Here is a 12,738-nt window from a genome sequence, read left to right as displayed (position 1 = left end):
AGGGCAGGAGCAGGATCCCATGCAGTGTTTGCAGGTTGTGTTCTCAGCCTGGCTCCTGGCACTAAAAATAAATAAATTATAATTATTAAATATAAAATATATCAATAATTAATAAATTAAATTATTTGCTTTGCCCCAGTGTCATCAGGAACTGCTGCTCCCTCCTGAGTCATTCCAGAATTCCATTATTCCATTCCAGCTCTTCTCCATGGAACAACCAGCAGAAAAATTCAGATTTTTTTCTGAATAAAAGAGGGAAATAAAGCTCAAAATGACTTCTTGAAATTCACATTTAAGTGCACAGGAACTTTATGAGTCAAGGCAAAGAAGCCAAAATGAAACCTTGCCAGGAACACGGTGACATCCTGGGCCTGCCTTGTCACCACCCAAAAAAGCCACGAGGCCCCAAAAGGGACAGAGAAACTCCACTTAAAAATGGGAGTTCCTCCAGTTCCTCTCCTCAGCAAAAGGAACAAAATATTTATAATTCAAATATTTGGAAAAGATTCTTAGGATGATCCAGTCCAAACCATCAGAATGCTGATCATAAAAATTGGAATTTTTTTGTTTTTCCAAGCATTGAAAAAGGAGCTGAAATTCTACATTTCCTCACCAGGAGCTGCTCCCAACACCAAAATATTTGGATTTTCATGGGACAGTGACTGGATGATCCCACTGGAGGCGGAAATTTGGATTTTCCCCTCTTTGAGGACACCCAGGAAAATATTTCTGTCTCAGCAAGAATTCCAGGTTTTTATCTGCCAGCAGGAGCTAGAAAAACCCATGGATCTGGCAGATTTGCTGTGATAAGTGCTATACATAAATAATAAATAATGTAAATATTTTATATAATGTAATATAATGTAATATAATGTAATATAATGTAATATTATATTATATTATATTATATTATATTATATTATATTATATTATATTATATTATATTATATTATATTATATTATATTATGTTATATATTTTTATAGTTATATATAATACAAAAACAAAAATAATGTATTAATATTATATATATATTTTTATATAATAAATAATAAAAATAATATATATAATAAAACTAATATAAATATTATTTATATTATAATATAAATAAATGCTATAAAATTTGCTATAAATGGTGCCCTGCCTCCCCCCCCCCCAAAAAAAAAATCACTTTTTCTCCCTCCTGTCTTCATTTTTCCCACTGGGCAGCAGCACTTTGCTCTCTGCTGCTGCCCTAGCAAATTCTTGGGCTGGGTTCCTGACTTCTTTGGCTAATAAGTGACTCATGAATGAGCTGGCCCATTGTTGTTCCTTATGTTTGAATTTGGTTGCCAATCTTTGCTGCCAAGGCCAGCAGAGCTAAAAAAGCCCAGCCTGGGCGCTGAGCATGGAGAGAGCTCAGCAGGGATCAGGAATTGGCCTCTCCATAAATCGTTTTTTTTGGATTTATGCCAAGTGGAATCCCCTCCAAGGCTCCTTGCTCAGCCAAACACAACCTTTGCCCTGGCGTTCAGCACGGGCTGTTCCCAAATCCTCTTGTGCAAGAGGTTGGGCAGGTCCAGATCTCCCTGTTCCCTCTCCGAAGCTGATTGCAACATTTGTTATTGGATGTGGTTTTGGTGTTTCTGCCAAGCCTGGCAAAGCCTAAAAATGATCCTTATTTTCTTCTGGGCCATGTTGGGTTCAACACTGGGGTGAGGCAACCCCGAACCATCAGGAGGGACTTTACTGAGCCCCTTCCTTGATCCCCTCAGAGCCTTTTACCATCACTTTTTATCTGGCCAGGCCCAGTGGTTTTCCTCAGCCCCTCAGTTTGGCTCTTCCCTCAGGATTTTTTTATCTTTTCTGGCCCAGTGGTTTTCCTCAGCCCTTCAGTTTGGCTCTTCCCTCAGTTTCTCATTTTGGCTCTTCCCTCAGCCCCTTCCCTCACGATTTTTTATTGTTTCTGGCCCAGGGTTTTGGCTCAGCCCCTCAGTTTGGCTCTTCCCTCAGTCCCTTCCCTCATGATTTTTTATCTTTTCTGGCCCAGTGGTTTTCCTCAGCCCCTCATTTTGGCTCTTCCCTCGGGGCCTTTCCCCATCATTTTTTATCTGTTCTGTTCTGAGGGTTTTCCCTCAGTTTCTCATTTTGGCTCTTCCCTCATGATTTTTTATCGTTTCTGGCCCAGTGGTTTTCCTCAGTCCCTCAGTTTGGCTCTTCCCTCATGATTTTTTATCTTTTCTGGCCCAGTGGTTTTCCTCAGTCCCTCAGTTTGGCTCTTCCCTCAGCCCCCTCCTTCATGATTTTTTATCTGACCAGGCCCAGTGGTTTTCCTCAGCCCCTCAGTTTGGCTCTTCCCTCAGCCCCTTCCCTCATGATTTTTCATCTTTTCTGGTTTTCCTCAGCCCCTCAGTTTGGCTCTTCCCTCAGCCCCTTCCCTCAGGGCCTCTCCCCATCATTTTTTATCTGTTCTGTTCTGTTCTGTTCTGAGGGTTTTCCCTCAGTTTCTCATTTTGGATCTTCCCTCAGTCCCTTTCCTTTCATTCCTTGTTTCTCATTTCTTGTTCCTTCTTTCCCTCACCCCTCACATCATTCCTTAAATCCCTTCCTTCCCCCTCAGAGCCTTCCCTCAACCTCCCCAAAATCCTTTCCTGATTCCCCCAACCCCTTATTTTGGCTCTTCCCTCAGAACCTTCCCCATCATTTTTCATCTGTTCTAGCCCAGTGTTTTTCCTCAGTTTCTCATTTTGGATCTTCCCTCAGACCCCTTCTTCTCATTCCTTGTTTTCCTCATTCCCTCACATCATTCCTTAAACCCCTTCCTTCACCTCAGTCCTTGCCCCTCAGCCCCTCAGTGTTTTTCCTCAGCCCTTCATTTTGGCTTTTCCCTCAGGGCCTTTCCCCATCATTTTTTATCTGTTCTGGCCCAGGGTTTTTCTTCAGTTTCTCATTTTGGATTTTCTTTCACCTCAGACCCCTTCCCCTCATTCCTTGTTTCCCTCATTCCCTCACATCATTCCTTAAACCCTTTCCTTCACCTCAGTCCTTGCCCCTCAGTGTTTTCCCTCAGCCCCTCATTTTGGCTCTTCCCTCAGGGCCTTCCCCCATCATTTTTTAACTGTTCTGGCTCAGTGGTTTTCCTCAGCTTCTCATTTTGGATCTTCACTCAGTCCCCTTCCTCTCATTCCTTGTTTCCCTCATTCCATCACATCATTCCTTAACCCCTTCCTTCACCTCAGTCCTTGCCTCTCAGTGTTTTCCCTCAGCCCCTCATTTTGGCTCTTCCCTCAGGGCCTTTCCCCATCATTTTTTATCTGTCCTGGCCCAGGGTTTTTCTTCAGTTTCTCATTTTGGATCTTCTTTCACCTCAGTCCTTCCCCCTCAGAGCCTTCTCTCAGCCCCTCATTTTGGCTTTTCCCTCAGGGCCTTTCCCCATCATTTTTTATCTGTCCTGGCCCAGGGTTTTTCCTCTCATTTTGGATCTTCTCTCACCTCAGAGCCTTCTCTCAATCTCCCCAAAATCCCTGCCCTCAATCCCCTTCCTGATCCCCTCAGCCCCTCATTTTGGCTCTTCCCTCAGCCCCTTCCCTCAGGGCCTTCTCCCCATATTTCATTATCCCTTCTGTCTCTTTTGCCTCACATCATTCCTTAACCCCTTCCTTCACCTCAGTTCTTCCACCTCAGAGCCTTCCCTCAACCCCCCCAAAACCCCTTCCCTGATCCCCTCATGGCCTTTCTCCCATATTTCTTTATCAATTCCATCCCCTTCCCTCATCTCCTCACCCCATTATTGTGTCCCTCAGCCCCATCCCTGCTCTCGATGTCCCCTTGTCCCCCATGGATTGGGATACCCCCAAAGTCCCTCAGGGGTGGCTCCAGGCCACACACACACATACAGAAATAGATGTCTAAGCAGAAAAAGAAGATAAATAATTCCGTTTTTCTGCACCGCCTGGAATCTGCCCAGATCAGCTCAGCAAGGAGAGAGTTTGTCCTTGAGTAGTTGTGGGAAGAGCTGAGGCCAGGTATGGAGGGGCAGAGGTATCAGGAAGGGGATTGAGATAAAATACTGAGGGAGAAGGACTGAGGGGAGGGAGGGGGCTCTGGCCATGATGTGAAGTGTGAGGGATTAAGGAAAGAAATTTTGGGACTGAGGAAAGGCCGGAAACAAGGAACACAAAGGGAAAATACTGAGGGGGAAAGACTGAGGTGAGAAAAAGAGCTCTGGCCATGATGTGAGGGGACAAGGGAAGGAGTTTAGGGACTGAGGGCAGATCCAAAACATGGTTCTGGGGAAGGAACATGAGGGCTCAAAGCAGAAAAATGAGGGAAGGGGCAGTGGGAAGAGCAGAACAAACATTGGATTGGTCGGGAAGGGAATTGGGGGAAACTGAGGGAAGACCCAAAAAAAGAGAAAACAGTGCTGGGGAAGGACTGAGGAGGAGAAAGGGGTCTCTCCCCATGCTGTGAGGGGATGAGGAAGGGGCAGCGGAGAGAGCTGAAGTCAGGCATGGAGGGGCTGAGGTGATCGAGGAGGAGGACAGGGCAAGATTGAGGCAAGATCCCCACCACCGGCAAACACGGATGGCCGAGCGTGGAGCTGACAACGAGGGAGCAGCCATGAGGGACGGAAGGAGACAGGCCGGCTCCGGGCAGCCAGCGGCCGGTGACCGCGGGAAGAGGAAAACCCGCGGGCGGCCCCTCGCTGTCTTTCCGGTTCAGTTTTCACTTTCTGTTTTTTTCCGCGCCGCTCCCGCCCCACGTCCCCTCCTTCCTTCCCTCCCTCTCTCTCTCTCTCTCTCTCTCTCTCTCTCCTCCCCCTCCTGCTCCGTCCTTCCACTTCCTGGGGCCGGCGGATGGCGGCGGCCGCCCCGCGCCGCCTCATGCCGCCGGCCCGGTAGCGGCGCCGCGCCGGGGCCGGGCGGGGCGGCCATGAGGGCGGCCTGAGGGACGGCCCCGAGCGAGCCCCGGCCATGGGCGAGAGGCGGCGCGGGGAGAGCGGCGAGCCGGGCACGGGTAAGCGGGGCTGGGGGGTGAGGGCGGGCGGGCTCCATCGCGCCCTTCGCTGCGACTTGGGCGGTGGTTACCGGCTCCATGCCGCTCTCCCTTGAGGGAGGGAAAGGCGGGCGGCTCCTTCCCGCTCTTCGCTGGGAGAAGGGAAAGCGAGCGGCTTCATGCCGCTCTTCCCCTATGAGGGAAGGAGTTACTGGCTCCATGCCGCTCTTCCTTTGGAGAGGGGAAGGCGACCGGCTCCATCGTGCCCTTCCTTAAAGAGGAAAGGGTTCCCGGCTCCATCGTGCCCTTCCTTAAAGAGGGAAGGGTTCCTGGCTCCATCGTGCTCTTCCTTAAGGAAAAGAAGGGTTCGCGGCTCCATCCCGCCTTTCCTTAAGGAAAAGAAGGGTTCCCGGCTCCATCCCGCCTTTCCTTAAGGAAAAGAAGGGTTCGCGGCTCCATCCCGCCTTTCCTTAAGGAAAAGAAGGGTTCCCGGCTCCATCCCGCCTTTCCTTAAGGAGAGGAGGATTCCCGGCTCCATCCCGCCCTGCCCTGGCAGAAATGTGCGTGTAGGAGCGGGGATTTCTGCCTCCATCCCGCCCTTCTCCGGGAAGCAAAGGGTTACCTCTCCATGGCACTTTTCCCCGGGGGAAAAGACGATTTACCGGCTCCGTGCTGGGTAACGGAGCGTTCCCGGCTCCATCCCGCATTCCCCGGGGAGCAGCGCGGCGGCCGCGCCGCCTTTGCCGCTCTCCGTGCCCGCTGCTGCCGGTGAGGCCCCGAGCCCGAGCTCCTGCGAGCCTGGGACACGTCGGAGCCCAGATGGTTTTGAAATTCTCCGGCTCACCAGCGACACGTTGGCTTTTCCAAGGGCTTGATCCCCGAGCAGGCTGGGAAAGTCACGGTGCTTTTTTGGACACACGTGTTGGGTGATGCTGGTGCGCCTCGGGAGTGGGATTTGGGGATAAAACCAGCGTGGATGGGTGGTGATCCCCTCCTGGAGGGGATGGAGGTCTCTCGGTCTCCCTTTGGAGCAGCTGCAGGGCTGAAATTTGGCCTTGTAAGGGGAGAAAAATGCGTTTGTGCTCCGGTGTTGCACAATTCTAATCCCGGATTGCCCTCAGATTATCCCGAGGAGGTTTGGATTGCAGCAGAGCTCGCCCAGCTCTCCTGAAGGGAGGATAATCTGGGATGGATGGGTGGAACAGGCCCAAAAAGAATTGTAAATCATGGTCCTTGCTCCATGGAAACCAAGGCTTTTTAATAAAAAACCTGTGTTCTATCATGATCCAGAATGATCCAGAATGGTGAGGAGGTGCTCTGCTTTTTTTGAACATAAAATTAATGGATTCACCCCAAAATGGATATTTCTTAGTGCAGCTCCAAGCTCATTTTGGTTTTTCTAAACCATTTTATTTTTTATAAAACATGGGGTTTTGCTCTGGTCGAATCTGGAAATCTCTGCTCTGCTCTAGAAGGAATTTTTTATATAAATTCTGTTATAACCAATAGTGTGATTTCACAGAAACTGTTCTTTTCCAGCCAAAAAAAAATCATTATCGGAGCATTTCAGAAACTCTTATCTCCTCTGGTAAGGATTGTGATTAATTACAATTAATTGCCTTGCACCACAGCCTGTTAGGTGGCTCTGATATTGGTTTTATGCATAATTTACATAAAATTTATTTCTTTTTAGTGCTCCTAAACCTGCATTTTTTGGCAACAGCAGAGCCAGCTTGAATATTCCCCATTCCCATTTTAAGTATTCCTTAAAATCCAACTTTGGGATTTTCTTCCCCAAAGTCCCCAATTCCTTGTTTTGCTTAGAATCCCTTTGAGACCAGAAAGTCAAATGTTGATTTTTTGGGGGGTGTATAAATACCAAAATAAATACCAATTTTTTTACCAAATCTGGAATATTTTTTTGATGCTGAGACCCCACCAATTCTGAGGGAACCTTTGGATTTGAGTTGTTTGGATTGGGAATTTTCAGGGTGTGATTTCCACAGGGAATGGGGTTGGAGGATTTGTTTTGATTTTTTTTTTCCCCTTATTTTCCCAAAGGGAATTTCTGTGCCTCAGGGGAGATTGTTCCTGACACTGCTGCTCTCTCAGCTCCCTGGAAAATCCCAGAATTAGCTGATTTTACAAATAAAATGTTATTTTTTTGTCATCCAAGTGCCAAAATCCCAGTGCTGGTGCCTTGGGAAGAGTCAGGTGTCACCTGAGTGAAGCCACAGCCCTGGGTGAGTGACAAAATCAGAATTTTTTGTGATGAAACCTCCTGATTTCCATCAGTGAATGTGTGAAACAAAAGCACATTTTGAATTTCCTGAGCAGGAGAGAAGCTGGGAAATCCAAGGAATGGATTTGAGCTGCCCTGAGGAATTTTTTTTCCAATCCCATTGGGGTTGGACGTGGCTTTGTCCAGCCAGGGATGGGGAAAAATTCCAACTTCTCATCCAGCCTGACCCTCCCAAGGAGATTTTATTTTTTATTTCCCTTTCATTTTTCCATCTGCTGGCACAGCAGGAAAAGCTCCATCATTTCTCCACCATTTTTCCAGCTTTTTTTTCCCTCCCAAAAGAAACATTTCCTTTGGAATTCTTTTGTTGGAGCCAAACAAAAGAAGAGAAGGAGCAAAATTCCGGGTGGGAATTTGGAAACTCCCAGATTTGTTGATGGCACTAAAGAGGATTTTTTTTGTTTTTGTTTTGTTTGGAATGCAGGAACATCACTTTCCCTTCCCATGAGGAAACTGGAAAAAAAATTGGAAAAAAAAAATTGCAAAAAAATATTGGAAATCCAATCCAGCACAATTCCAGAGCTGGAAAATTCCCTTGATTTTTTAGGGGGGAAAATTTTCCCTAAAATCCAATTTTAGGGATTCCCAATCCAGAGAAATTCCCTTGGGGGAAAAGGAAAAAAAAAATCAAAACAAATCCTCCAACCACATTCCCTGTGGAAATCACAGCCTGAAAATTCCCAATCCAAACAACTCAAATCCAAAGGTTCCCTCAGAATTGGTGGGGTCTCAGCATCAAAAAAATATTCCAGATTTGGTAAAAAATATTCCAGATTTGGCAAAAAAAATTCCAGATTGGGCAAAAAATATTCCAGATTGGGCAAAAAAAATTCCAGATTGGGTAAAAAAAATTCCAGATTGGGTAAAAAAAATATTCCAGATTGGGTAAAAAATATTCCAGATTGGGCAAAAACCTGAATTTCTGTTGTTCCCAATTCCCTGAGCAAACGGATCAGCTGGAGAAGGAAAATCCCTGGATTTCAGTTGGAGAAGGAAAAATCTCTGGATCAACCAGGGAGAGACTTTGGATTTTCTGGGAGATCTCCCAGAAAAAGAAGGAAATTGGGATGGGAGGAGTTAAATTGTGGAAGGATTTGGGGAAGATGATCCCAAGGAACCTCTGGAATGCACAGAGTGGTTTTTGGGAGAATTGTGGCAGGATAAAATGTTCCTGGATTTATCCCAAATTTTGGGGTGAATCCACAGTGGGGCCAGAGCTGATCCCAATGTTCCAGCTCATTCCAGCCTTGGGATCAAGGCAGGAAAATTGTTGCATTTTAAAGATTTGGAGGGAATTTTGAGGATTTGACAGCATCCAGATGCCTGCAGTGAATGCTACTCAAATTTTAAGGTTAAAAATTGTAAAAAATGAGGATATTGCTACTCAAATTTTAAGGTTTAAAAATGTGAAAAATGAGGGAATTGCTACTCAAATTTTAAGGTTAAAAAATGTAAAAAATGAGGGAATTGCTACTCAAATTTTAAGGTTAAAAAATGTAAAAAATGAGGGAATTGCTACTCAAATTTTAAGGTTTAAAAATGTAAAAAATGAGGAAATTGCTACTCAAATTTTAAGGTTAAAAATGTAAAAAATGAGGAAATTGCTACTCAAATTTTAAGGTTAAAAAATGTAAAAAATGAGGGAATTGCTACTCAAATTTTAAGGTTTAAAAATGTAAAAAATGAGGGAATTGCGACTCAAATTTTAAGGTTAAAAAATGTAAAAAATGAGGAAATTGCTGCTCAAATTTTAAGGTTAAAAATGTAAAAAATGAGGAAATTGCTGCTCAAATTTTAAGGTTAAAAAATGTAAAAAATGAGGGAATTGCTGCTCAAATTTTAAGGTTTAAAAATGTAAAAAATGAGGGAATTGCTACTCAAATTTTAAGGTTAAAAAATGTAAAAAATGAGGGAATTGCTACTCAAATTTTAAGGTTTAAAAATGTAAAAAATGAGGAAATTGCTGCTCAGATTTTAAGGTTTAAAAATGTAAAAAATGAGGAAATTGCTGCTCAAATTTTAAGGTTAAAAAATGTAAAAAATGAGGGAATTGCTACTCAAATTTTAAGGTTTAAAAATGTAAAAAATGAGGGAATTCTGCACTTCCCAAGCCTGGAGCTTTCCTGCTGGGCTGGGAAGTTGCTGGGTGCTGAGGCCATCCAGAAATCCCAGAAAATGGGAGGAACCAAAGGAAAATCCTGGATTTTGGAAGTCAGGGGTGCCCAGGGCTGATTCCAGCTGGGAATTGCGGCTCTGGAGCAGCTCAGCATTCCCTGATCCCATTGGTGATCCATTCCTGATCCCATTCCTGATCCCATTCCTGATCCCATTGCTGATCCATTCCTGATCCCATTGGTGATCCCATTCCTGATCCCATTGCTGATCCCATTGCTGATCCCATTGCTGATCCATTCCTGATCCCATTGCTGATCCCATTCCTGATCCCATTGCTGATCCCATTCCTGATCCCATTCCTGATCCCATTGCTGATCCATTCCTGATCCCATGGCTGATCCCATTCCTGATCCCATTGCTGATCCCATTCCTGATCCCATGGCTGATCCCATGGCTGATCCCATTCCTGATCCCATGGCTGTTCCCATTCCTGATCCATTCCTGATCCCATTGCTGATCCCATTCCTGATCCCATTCCTGTTCCCATTCCTGATCCATTGCTGATCCCATGGCTGATCCCATTCCTGATCCCATGGCTGATCCCATGGCTGATCCCATTGCTGTTCCCATTGCTGATCCATTCCTGATCCCATTGCTGATCCCATGGCTGATCCCATTCCTGATCCCATTGCTGATCCCATTGCTGATCCCATTCCTGATCCCATTGCTGATCCCATTCCTGATCCATTCCTGATCCCATTGCTGATCCCATGGCTGATCCCATTCCTGATCCCATTGCTGATCCCATTCCTGATCCATTCCTGATCCCATTGCTGATCCCATTGCTGATCCCATGGCTGATCCCATTCCTGATCCCATTGCTGATCCCATTCCTGATCCATTCCTGATCCCATTGCTGATCCCATTGCTGATCCCATTCCTGATCCCATGGCTGATCCCATTGCTGATCCCATTCCTGATCCCATGGCTGATCCCATTCCTGATCCCATTCCTGATCCCATGGCTGATCCCATTCCTGATCCCATTGCTGATCCAATGGCTGATCCCATTCCTGATCCCATTCCTGATCCCATTGCTGATCCATTCCTGATCCCATTCCTGATCCATTGCTGATCCCATTCCTGATCCCATTCCTGATCCATTCCTGATCCCATTGCTGATCCCATTCCTGTTCCCATTCCCTCATTTTCCATTCCCACATTTCCCATTCCCATTTCCCATTCCTGTTCCCATTCCCGTTCCCATTCCCACATTTCCCATTCTCACATTTCCCATTCCCGTTCCCATTCCCACATTTCCCATTCCCAAGTTTCCCATTCCCGTTCCCATTCCCACATTTCCCATTCCCATTCCCAATCCCAAATTTCCCATTCCCACATTTCCCATTCCCATTCCCACATTTCCCATTCCCACATTTCCCAAATTTCGCATTCCCATTCCCAATCCCACATTTCCCATTCCCGTTCCCAATCCCAAATTCCCCATTCCTGTTCCCATTCCCACATTCCCCATTCCCAATCCCACATTTCCCATTCCCACATTTCCCATTCCCACATTTCCCATTCCCAATCCCAAATTCCCCATTCCCAATCCCACATTTCCCATTCCCACATTTCCCATTCCCATTCCCACATTTCCCATTCCCACATTTCCCATTCCCACATTTCCCACGTTCCGGTGCCTCCGTGTCCGTTCCCTCTCTCACTTTCACTTTCCCTCCTGCCGAGTTCACTTTCACTTTCACCTTTGCCCCTGCCCTGGCCTCTGCCGGCATTTGGGATTTTTTGGGAATTTTTTCCATAGGGTTGGGAAACATCTCCCCAAAATCCAGGAGAGAACTCAGGGCTGCAGCCATTGGGCTCAGTTTCCTCTCATTAATTAATTAATTAATTAATTAATTAATTTTTAAATTCATTTTGAGCTGAGCTGGGATTTCAAATTCCATGAAAATTTTCAATTTAAAATGTAATATTTTCATTTTTTTTTTTCATTTTAAATTTTCTGGCTGCAGCCATTTGGCTCAGTTTCCTCTCATTAATTAATTAATTTTTAAATTAATTTTCCCCCTTCCTGGATTTTCATTTTGAAGCTGCATTTAGGAAAAAAACATTGGAGCGATCCCCTGCAAAATTCCTGGATTTTTCATTGCATTCCCAAGAGTTTTCCGTATTTTTTTTAAGTTTTATATCCCTGAAAATTTCTGATATTTTCCAGAAAATTGTGGTGCTCCAGCAAAAAAGAATTTTAAAAATATTAAAATTTGTGGTGGATCCTTTGAGCTGAGCTGGGATTTCAAATTCCATGAAAATGTTCAATTTAAAATGTAATATTTTAATTTTTTTGTTTAATTTTAAATTTTTTGGCTGCAGCCATTGGGCTCAGTTTCCTCCCATTAATTAATTAATTAATTAATTTTTAAATTGATTTTCCCCCTTTCTGGATTTTCATTTTGAAGCTGCATTTAGGGAAAATCATTGGAGCGATCACCTGCAAAATTCCTGGATTTTTCATTGTATTCCCAAGAGTTTTCCATATTTTTTTTTTAAGTTTTTATCCCTGAAAATTTCTGATATTTTCCAGAAAAAGTTGTGGCGCTCCAGGAAAAAGAATTTTAAAAATATTAAAATTTGTGGTGGATCCTTTGAGCTGAGCTGGGATTTAAAACTCCATAAAAATTTTCAATTTAAAATGTAATATTTTCATTTTTTTTTATTTTAAATTTTAAATTTTCTGGCTGCAGCCATTGGGCTCAGTTTCCTCTCATTAATTAATTAATTAATTAATTAATTTTTAAATTAATTTTCTCCTTTCTGGATTTTCATTTTGAAGCTGCATTTAGGAAAAAAACATTGGAGCGATCCCCTGCAAAATTCCTGGATTTTTCATTTCATTCCCAAGAGTTTTCCATATTTTTTTTTTTTAGCTTTTATCCCTGAAAATTTCTGATATTTTCCAGAAAAAGTTGTGGTGCTCGAGCAAACAAGAATTTTAAAAATATTAAAATTTGTGGTGGATCCTTTGAGCTGAGCTGGGATTTCAAATTCCATGAAAATGTTCAATTTAAAATGTAATATTTTAATTTTTTTTATATTAAATTTTAAATTTTCTGGCTGCAGCCATTGGGCTCAGTTTCCTCTCATTAATTAATTAATTAATTTTAAAATTAATTTTCCCCCTTCCTGGATTTTCATTTTGAAGCTGCATTTAGGAGAAACCATTGGAGCGATCACCTGGAAAATTCTTGGATTTTTCATTGTATTCCCAAGAGTTTTCCATATTTTTTTTAAGTTTTTATACCTGAACATTTCTGATATTTTCCAGAAAAAG

The 12,738-nt window shown here is 44.0% G+C and overlaps 1 protein-coding gene across 8 annotated transcripts in view; it reads left to right on the top strand.

Moving 5' to 3' along the window:
- The first annotated feature begins 4,685 nt into the window (after positions 1-4,685).
- The window catches only part of TASOR2 (transcription activation suppressor family member 2), a 46,225-nt gene continuing 38,172 nt past the window's right edge, over positions 4,686-12,738 (top strand). For 2 of the 8 annotated variants that reach the window (XM_074540366.1, XM_074540371.1), the window contains exon 1: positions 4,686-4,994. In XM_074540366.1, coding sequence (XP_074396467.1) covers positions 4,952-4,994 — 43 coding nt within the window. In that variant the 5' untranslated portion in view covers positions 4,686-4,951. Of the gene's footprint in view, positions 4,995-6,507; positions 6,562-7,149; positions 7,217-12,738 lie in introns of those variants that run through there. The other 6 variants (XM_074540367.1, XM_074540370.1, XM_074540373.1 and 3 more) reach the window with 5 other exon arrangements.

Source organism: Zonotrichia albicollis, chromosome 4 (genome assembly GCF_047830755.1).
Source record: "Zonotrichia albicollis isolate bZonAlb1 chromosome 4, bZonAlb1.hap1, whole genome shotgun sequence".
NCBI lineage: Eukaryota > Metazoa > Chordata > Aves > Passeriformes > Passerellidae > Zonotrichia > Zonotrichia albicollis.
Note: the sequence above shows the minus strand (reverse complement) of the source record. Positions and strands in the feature narration are given on the sequence as shown.